General features: G+C 36.0%; 3 protein-coding genes across 5 annotated transcripts in view; 2 read left to right on the top strand and 1 right to left on the bottom strand.

Annotated features, from left to right (window-relative positions):
* Nucleotides 1-1106, top strand: part of LOC111496541 (phosphopantothenate--cysteine ligase 2-like) — a 5797-nt gene extending 4691 nt beyond the window's left edge. The window contains exon 10 of the mRNA XM_023147014.1: nucleotides 533-1106. Within this exon, the coding sequence (XP_023002782.1) occupies nucleotides 533-796 (264 nt within the window). The 3' untranslated portion in view covers nucleotides 797-1106. The remainder of the gene's footprint in view (nucleotides 1-532) is intronic.
* An 812-nt stretch (nucleotides 1107-1918) lies between these two features.
* LOC111496425 lies at nucleotides 1919-7674 on the bottom strand. 3 transcript variants are annotated; one of them, XM_023146855.1, is made up of 5 exons: nucleotides 7585-7674; nucleotides 7394-7479; nucleotides 4224-4819; nucleotides 3500-3675; nucleotides 1919-2839 (listed from the first exon to the last, which is right to left on the bottom strand). In XM_023146855.1, exons 2-5 carry the CDS (start codon nucleotides 7413-7415, stop codon nucleotides 2383-2385), a joined length of 1251 nt encoding a protein of 416 aa, XP_023002623.1. In that variant the 5' UTR covers nucleotides 7416-7479; nucleotides 7585-7674; the 3' UTR covers nucleotides 1919-2382. The 3 variants fall into 3 exon arrangements, with proteins under 3 accessions (XP_023002623.1, XP_023002622.1, XP_023002624.1); XM_023146854.1 differs by lacking the exon at nucleotides 7585-7674 and adding an exon at nucleotides 5326-5600; XM_023146856.1 differs by lacking the exon at nucleotides 7585-7674 and adding an exon at nucleotides 5401-5600.
* Nucleotides 7675-8346: 672 nt separating this feature from the next.
* LOC111496114 (DNA-directed RNA polymerase I subunit 2) overlaps nucleotides 8347-8786 on the top strand; it is a 17160-nt gene continuing 16720 nt past the window's right edge. Inside the window, exon 1 of the mRNA XM_023146408.1 lies at nucleotides 8347-8658. Coding sequence (XP_023002176.1) covers nucleotides 8493-8658 — 166 coding nt within the window. The 5' untranslated portion in view covers nucleotides 8347-8492. The remainder of the gene's footprint in view (nucleotides 8659-8786) is intronic.

The following is an 8786-nucleotide window of genomic DNA, read 5'->3' as shown; positions in this document are numbered from 1 at the left end:
CCCCCCCCCCCAAAAAAAAAAAAAAAAAAAAAAAACGAACAAAAAAGAAACTAAGTGTACTGACAAATCCCCTCCCCAAATCTCTTCCATAGACCTCAGTTCTTACAGAGCACACGGTCCATGGGAGAGCTAGAATCGAGTTTCGAAGAACCATTCTTCGTTTAACAAATGACTGCCGCACATGAATTGCTTAAAAGCCAATTGAATGGATTTAGGGAGATCTTGGTTGAAGTTAAAACAATTAAAAAGCTCCCATAGGGAAAAATTCAAGAAAGGGCAATGGTGGAAGTGTGTGATTAACCTCTTCTTTTTTCTGCCCAATAGATACTTATTTAGGGTTTGCTTCTGCAAGATTGAAGCCTGAACATGGTGTTCTCTCTCCAAACCTTAGCTGATTTTTCCTACTATGATTTATTGGGATGCTTTCATATTTTCTGTGTTTTCTTTTATTTCTTGTCTTCTATATTCACTCCCTTATGGGTTTCTACTTTTTTTTTTTCCACTAAATTTTTTCCCTTTGCTTAAACAACAGCTAGAGACTGATGTAAAAATCCTCTTGGAAAAAGCTAATGCAGCTCTGAAAAAGTACAAGATGCATATGGTCATTGCAAATGAACTTTTGACCCGCAAAGAGGAGGTAACACTTGTTACTGATAATGAAAATATTCATGTTCGGCGTGACCCGAAACAGGTTGGCGACGAAGTAGAGAAACATATTATCGAACATATTGTTGAGAAGCATTCTACTTATGTCGATAATTTGGACCAGAAAGTCTCGAGGGACACGGGATCATAGGAGTAATTGAGTACAAAACTGACGTCCCTTATCATCTGGTAATTTGTTCTGCTTTTTTCCCATAGAAGAACAGATCTTCATACAGAGTCCCTTAAGTTTTGCTGAACTTACATTCAACTTACAATTCAGCGTGAAGCTTTACATACATAATAATGTTGTTAGTTCTAAATTTTTACGAATAATTTGGGCCCTCAGTTTCTCATGTAAAGCTTGTAATTTCAAAAATCTGTGAAGTTAAAGCGGCTGTTAGAGATGTGGCATACACCGTTGCGTTAATAAAATCATATGGCTTGCCCTCTTGTTTGTTTAATAGAAACATTAGCAGGTTCTGAGCTTAAAAAGGCTTAATATGTGATTAACATAGATGGTTTAGTATTCTAATGGAAGAGTCATTTTTCCTTCTTACATTTGACGCAATTGTTTCATTTGGATCATTTGAAATAATTTGGACAAATGTCACAATCGCACTCTTTCAAGATTCACAGCGTATGTTCAAGCCTCCAACCTTTCTCTTAAAAACTGGAGCACATTTGAAATTTCACAAATTTTATTATTAATATTTTAAATATATCGAGGCAACGACTTACCCTTTTTAGTAAGATTTAAAAACTTCCACCTGCTTACTAGTTGTCGTAGAGGCGAGGATGAAAAAGTGTGTTTCCCATTTCCACCGTGGACATCTCTACTCAAGAACGTAACCTTTAAAAAGGACGAATCATTCACAAACATAGAAAATGCCTAAATCAAAGTTGATACTTGTTAACAAAAAAACTCTACCATCATAGATATATTCATACTCACTTGAACTAAAACAGAACAGAAAGCATAAAGAACACATGAGTTCCACCTAAGAAAACTATACGCCAATCAGTTATATAACTGATCATCAATGAAAAGAAAAAAGAGTATATTCCACGTTAATCCTAATATTCTCCCTCTTGTTGCCATTCTAAAACGCATAAATAGCTGTTTCATAAAAGAAAGAAGAAAAAAAAGATGAAAAGCTACCATATCATGTTTGTTGTAGCTTGTAACACAACCATGCAAGAAAAAAGATGTTCATATCTAAAAGGAAAGACTAAGAAGAAGCAATAGGACCAATTAAGAGCATTGGGGGGGGGCTGATATTAGCATTCTACTGATTGCCATTAGATTAAGATTAAGAATAAAAAGCAAAGCGAAGGATAGCTATCCAAAAGATCCTTCAGATAATTGCATGCCTAATCGATCATTAGAAAAGCATCATCCTAAACTACCCATCAACTCTCGCAACTCACTCCCCAATAGGTTCTCCAGTCAATAAAGTCAGCTTTACAAGTTGGGAAGCCTCCAAAAAGCTTGCACCGCCACTTTTGAAGGACCATAGTTTCATAACTCAACCACCAACTCTTTTTAGTTCTGTATGACTCAGAAACCTCACCAAGCACACCAAGCACCTTCTATCAGGAGACAGATATCAAGCTTCATTTCTTTCAATACAACTTTTTTTTCCTGTTTTGTTTTTTTTTCTTTTTCTTTTTCTTTTCTTTACATAAATTCATTTAGTGAACGCTTCAAATAAGTAGATTCATAAATCTTTCCATGCATCAGGGAGAGGCCCATTGGAAGTAATGGCATCGTGCCCCCTTGGTGGCAGTCCAATTCCCACAGCCAAAGAAAAAACTCCCTTGCTTTGGTCCTGGCTTCCGAACCATACCTCTGCTGCTCCTTACCCCACAGATACAGTAGGGGTGGTAATGGAAGATGGGAATGTGCATAGGCTTTGATTTCAATGGCGGTTGCGGCGGGAATGTAACGCCTCCTGGGGGTTGTTGTTTCCATTGAAATGGGCAATCAGAAGTCTGCCACAACAATGAATTGGTGATGGAGAATCTGAAGCCTCTATGCATAAGAAGGGCGAGTAAACGTGCAGTGTTCTTGGCATCGTCGAGACCACAGTGAGCACGACCTTGCCAAGATAATCCTGCCATCTCAACAGCTTCCTTTAGATTGCATCGTTGTCCACCAAAAACCTCACAAAATGGAATTTTTAAGTTGATCCATCTGTCATCAGTCAAATCAGAAGAGAGAAGTAAGAACTAAATTGCAATACTAAATATAAATATACAATTCTTTAGCAATTATAACCGTGTTTATCTACTGGTGAAGAGTTATGGGCGCCACAAGTATTTTAGAATGCAGACGACGTCTTTTCTTATCGATGTATGTTCGTTCTTTTACTTGAAATGTAACTGACTGTCAATGAACAATTCAAAGGGAATACTATTCTGAAGGCAAATGAAATATGCCAGTCCGTTTAAAGCTAAAAACAGAGCACTTTCCTACTAAACGTAGGAACGTTTTCCCACTGAAGCTATAAACAATAGTAATTGATAAACAAAAATGCTGATAGTCATTGGGGGCAAATTAGAGAAGATGAAAAGTTGCACCGTCAGCTAAAGCTGTAAAAGTTAGACTAGGCAAATGGCTGAAGGATGAAGGTATCAATGATAAACTGTTTGGTTTGTTTTTCCTGCGAGATTTTAAGCTCCAAATGTGAGGATGCTCCTACCTTGATTGATTACTAACAGCACAACCAATAGCATTAAAATGATTTTGTTCTTCTAGTGCACTTCCGAGTTCATGATTGTTTAGGTTATTGTGATATGATTTAAACTATTATTTGTACTATGCATAGAAACAGCTTTTGTGAGGATCATTTACCGGTTGAAATATTGAGGCTTCCGAATCTTCTTGAAACGGCATTCCGACTCTAACATGACTCGGCAATCCCAGTTTGACCAAGTTACCACCGCAAAATTTGCGTTCTTTATCCCCTTCTTTTCAAGCCATTTATCATGCCTGAGGAGAGCTTCATTGAGAGTAACACCTCTGTCCACCTATAGACAGCAATGAGATAAGATAAATATCAGAAGGTCCTAACAGATAAACAATGACCAAATAGAATTATAAAGGAAATCGAATGAGACTGTAAGACTCCAAAGGTTTAGCTACATGGAACACAAGATACTTCCCTTAGACTATCAGACTCTCAAGGATTCGGCTAGGTTTCAATTCAAGTCTATATCTTAGTCAAACCAACTCATGAAGACCCCTATTATAGGTAGTGGTAGGGCCACACGTTAGAACCAAAACTTCAAAGGCACCTAAATTACAACATCAGAAAATTATCGAAATCGTTAAAAGAAAGTTATGTGCCAAACTAAGACTATGGAGGGAGATTGGATAAGTGAATCAGAAAAGATAAGAATCATTTAAAAAAAAAAATTAAGATTTAAAATTAAATATAGAAAACACCCTAAATGTAGTCCATAATAAGGAAAATCGATAATCAATCACACCACCAAGTTTGTTCCATGCCAACAAGATGCAACCTCCAAGCATAATTATTTTCTTTGAAGAAAAACAAGCTAAGCTTCAAACAAACCTGAATTTGCTGAATGCCAGTTAGATCCCTGCAGAAGTCGCTTAAGAGCTGATTGCAAGTTGGGCGCACATACGTTTGAAAGCAAGCTTCAAGTTGGCCAGTCACACTACTTACAATGACAGATGGGAACTCAATTATCTCCTGAGGATGGGGATTTTTATCCTTGTCACAAGTTGCTTCAAAGTCTATAACCACAAAATATTGAAACTCTTGCAGTCGAAAATCACAATGGTAATTCTGTTCGAACATTTTGAAAGGAACATAATGGAAGCGATTCTCCACTGGCAAAGAGTAGAACTGGCATTCGGAAGCACTCATCTGGCACTGCTGCACCTTTTGAGAGTCAAAATGGAAGGCAGGCCATGATCCAGAGTTATGCTGATAAGCAGGTTTGTTGTGAAATTCATTTGGACGTTCAATAAAATTGTTAACCAGTGGGTGGTTTGTTTCAGGAATATCATTGCTGCTATAACAACTGATTTCATCTGTACGTTCTTGGAAACCATCAACAGAATTTCCACTATGTTGCAGACTGAATGGCATTCCATTATTCTGGAGGCATTTTATAGAGGCCTCACAGTTCCTCTGCATACTTTCTGCAAACAAAGAATCAAAAGAAATTAAAATGATTTTGAATTAAATATTGTATAGAGAACATAGAAGGTTTCTCTAGTCAATATGGCTAAAACAATATCCAATAAAGATATAAAGTTAAACATTTAGAAGACCATAGGTGTTCCTGGAGGAAAACAAAGATAGATATTGCACTAAAAAATATTTAATTTACCATAACTGATCAACTAAATCTTTTTTGTCCAGTGGTATTTGGTAATTTGATATTTGATATAATATCAAAGTATTGGCATTTCTTTCCAAATTAATATTGGTTTCACTTGTTAGGCATTTCATAAATTTTCAATCTCACAAGTGAGAGAAACTATCAAAATATTGATAAAAATATTAAATTCGTTGTAATCTATCAATTTAAGTTTTTAGGTTTTAGTAATTATTTAACCACTTAATGTCGCATAAAAGGTCAAAGTTTCAATTGGAAGAGAAATTACCGGATTGCAACCAGGAATAAAAGAGGTAAAACTATTACCATTTCTTGCGACTGGCAGATTCATACTGATTCAAAAGATGTCATTTCATCAACATAAAGTCAAGGGAGGCTTACAGGATAGCAATATCGTAGAGAACTCTAAAAATTGCTTTCCACCTCTGGTATTGTTTCCTCAGTAATGAAAATTCTGACATTTATCTAAGAAAATCTCTACGGGGCAGATAACACCGGTTCTCATCAACAAAATCGGAAGTTGCATACTCGATCATTGTTGCTCATCCACAGCACAACAAGGGAAAATTTGAAAAGGATGGCTGACAAGAAAACAAGGTGAGGAAATCAGGAGGACGGGGAAGAAAATACAGGAATAGAAAAAGGATGTCATGGGAAGGAAATCAGAAAGGAAGGAACAAGAAACTTGGAAATACTAATAGAGAGAGGGAAAATGAGAATAAACTGAAACCCAAAGCTATCTAAAAATTTTCTTAAAATAATAAGATATATAAAATGGAAAACCTCAAACCAAGGGTGTTGCAAAAATGCTCTCAAAACTGTACAAACGACGGGGTGATTTTTTTAAAGAAGGAAACTAATAGTTTATTTATACATGAAAAGCACAAAAAAGCAGCCAGAATCCCAACCACTTGTGGAGGTTAGCATTTGAATTGGCATAAATCAAGAGATCTGTAGCCACATAAAAGATTTCGAGTTCATTAGTTCTTCCTCCTAAAGTCCTTGATGGTATCGTTAGTGATGAGCAAATGGTCTAAAACTTTCCTCCCCCACTAAAATCTCCGGAAGACTTCGAGTTGCACTAGAAAGAATTCTCAAACCTCAGCCAAGGTCTTCGCTATAATCTTATATAAACTTATAACAACAGTAATCAACCTAAAGTCCTTGATCATGTTTTGCATTTTCTTTGGGATGAGACAAACATAAGTTTCATTTATTAAGGCATCTAAAACCCACCTGCTCGCACACATAAAATTCCCAAAAAGCCATTCAAAAAATCCTCTTTAATGGCCTCACGCTTACCTCCATGGAGAAACCATCAGGGCATTAGGGACTTATCTCTTGCAAACCTAAAAACCACTTTACTTATCTCCTCCAAAAGAAAAAACGGCACATCCATAAGAGATCTTAACAGACTCCACACAACAGGAATGTAATTTTTTTAAAAAAGAGATAGTGACAAATGATACTTCATACATGTATAATCTATCTTAAACTAGAGCCCTGGAACCCTTTATTCCCAACTACTATCAAAATTCAAAAAGCTGCTAGAGGTAAGATGGATGATCGGTCGGAAGAGGTAGAGAGATCATGCCTCTTGAAGTAGCTAACTTTAAAATTGAAGATCTTTAACATTCAATAATTGTTAATTGCTTCATATAAGTCCTCTTAATAATGTCAACATAGCAAGAATCACCTAATTATAAAGAGCCGTGCTAGTCAGTTGGTTAAAATTACATTCCACGCCTGTTGAACCACAGGTGATTCAATTCCAAACTAGCTAATAAAACCTCGATTCAAATTTTCTGTCCAAGATTCAAATTACCTAAAAGAAACAGAAGAAAAACCCAGACAATCATTCTCAGTTAACAAAGTCCCTACCCTTTGAACTTTAATGCTTTAAATGTTAAAGAAGCGTCGAAGTAAAAGAGTTCTGACTAATGGGTCTTGGCATCTAAACTCCCAGATACTATGAAGTATGGTGCTCATAAACCCACTCTGTAAATATGTGTTATTATATGAATATCTCCGGTCAGCCGCCTCCCTCTAATCTCAAAATTCCATAACGAAAAAAAGCAACAAGAACTAACGTCAACTCAAAAGGGCGATGTCCATATCAATTCTTCACTTGACTCCTCGATTTCCCAATAGAACTAGCCTCAGCTCAAAATAATAACAACAACAACTCTATACAGAAATAGAGTTACTAGTTCTCAGTAGCGCTTTGAAATGTACAAAACAAAGTCGCAGAATCCCCCTCGAGCAGGAGAAAGAGAATGCGACTAAATCAGCACAAATTCATATTGATTGGATTATAAAAAGAAACAAATACCAGTTGAGAGAAAAGTTAAACAGTTCAAATGCAAACAAGCACCTTTGCGTTCAAGGGTCATCATGATCTTGAGAAGAGTAATTGAGATCGACCACCAAGTACATCAGATCTACCTCTGAAATCCCCTCCTGAAGAAGCCCGATGATAAGAACAAATATACCCCCGAGGAGCTGCCATATATACTCATAATAAATGGAAAATCAAGGAAAACTGAAAACGGAGAAGAGAGAGACCTGGTGTGATCTGGAAGGTGAGCCGGGAGAGAGGAGGGAAGCAGTATGGAAGGGAGAATCGAAAAATGTATATATATGTGTATTAAAAATTAAATATCGTATAAAAATCATATTATTATTGAAATTTTTGGGATTTTAGTGGCAAAAATAATAATTTAAATTTTTAATATATAAATATTAAAGTAATTGCATGAGATTTTTTAATTTCTTAAACCATATAATAAAATAAAAAAACATATTTTAAAATGAAAATAATTTCATTATCACGTTTTATTTTAAATGGAAAAAATTTGAACTTTTTAGCTGTAATAACACGTGTTTGACCTAGATTGATTTTTTTTTTCTTTTTCAATAAATAAATGGGATCCCGAGACCTTTTGGGAAAGCCTAAAGCAAACTCATAATCAAAGTGGATAATATCTTATTCTAATAGTTTGATATAAAATTTTAAAAATTTAAATTAGCGAGTAGAAATCTATTAAATTTTAAAAATTAGACTAAATTTATAATTTAACGTAACAAAAAAAATATATTTAAAAAGTGATGGAAAATCTGTTAAATTTTAAAAATTAAACTAAATTTTTAAAAATAAATATATTTAAAATAGTGGATGAAGGGACAAAAATATTAAAAAAAATTATAAATAGATATAGACAATAAGGGTTTAGAAGATGAGAGAAAAATACAGATTAAGGAAAGAAAAGAAAAAAATAAAAAATAAAAAAGAAAAAGAAAAGAGTGTAATTCGCCTCCATAAATACCATGTTGGCGGGCTCTCCAAAACCCTCCGCCAACCCCTAGCCGGCGACTCCTTAACCCTGCGCGAACAGACAGTCTTAACCAGTCGAGAACGACTGAGGAAAGGCACTTTGCGGTGAAACAGTGGACGGAGGAAGACGGCGGAGAAGATGGTGGTGAAATTTTCCGAGAACCAAGACTATGAGGCGTTGCGCGAGCTGTTCAGACACCATATAGAATCGTATGATCACCTCGTCGATGCGGGATTGGAGACTCTCATGAACAGCATCAAACCCGTCGAAATTTACGACTCCTTCACCGACAGAAAGCTTAGAAATATCCTTCATACGATTCTTTATGGCGTGGTTTATCTTCTGTTATCTTTTAAACATGGCTGGTTCAGCTCAGTTCTCTTTTTTTTTTTGGGGGGGGGGGGGGGGGGGGGGGGGGGGGGGGGGGGGGGG

This window comes from Cucurbita maxima, unplaced genomic scaffold (genome assembly GCF_002738345.1).
Source record: "Cucurbita maxima cultivar Rimu unplaced genomic scaffold, Cmax_1.0 Cma_Scf00022, whole genome shotgun sequence".
NCBI lineage: Eukaryota > Viridiplantae > Streptophyta > Magnoliopsida > Cucurbitales > Cucurbitaceae > Cucurbita > Cucurbita maxima.
Note: the sequence above shows the minus strand (reverse complement) of the source record. Positions and strands in the feature narration are given on the sequence as shown.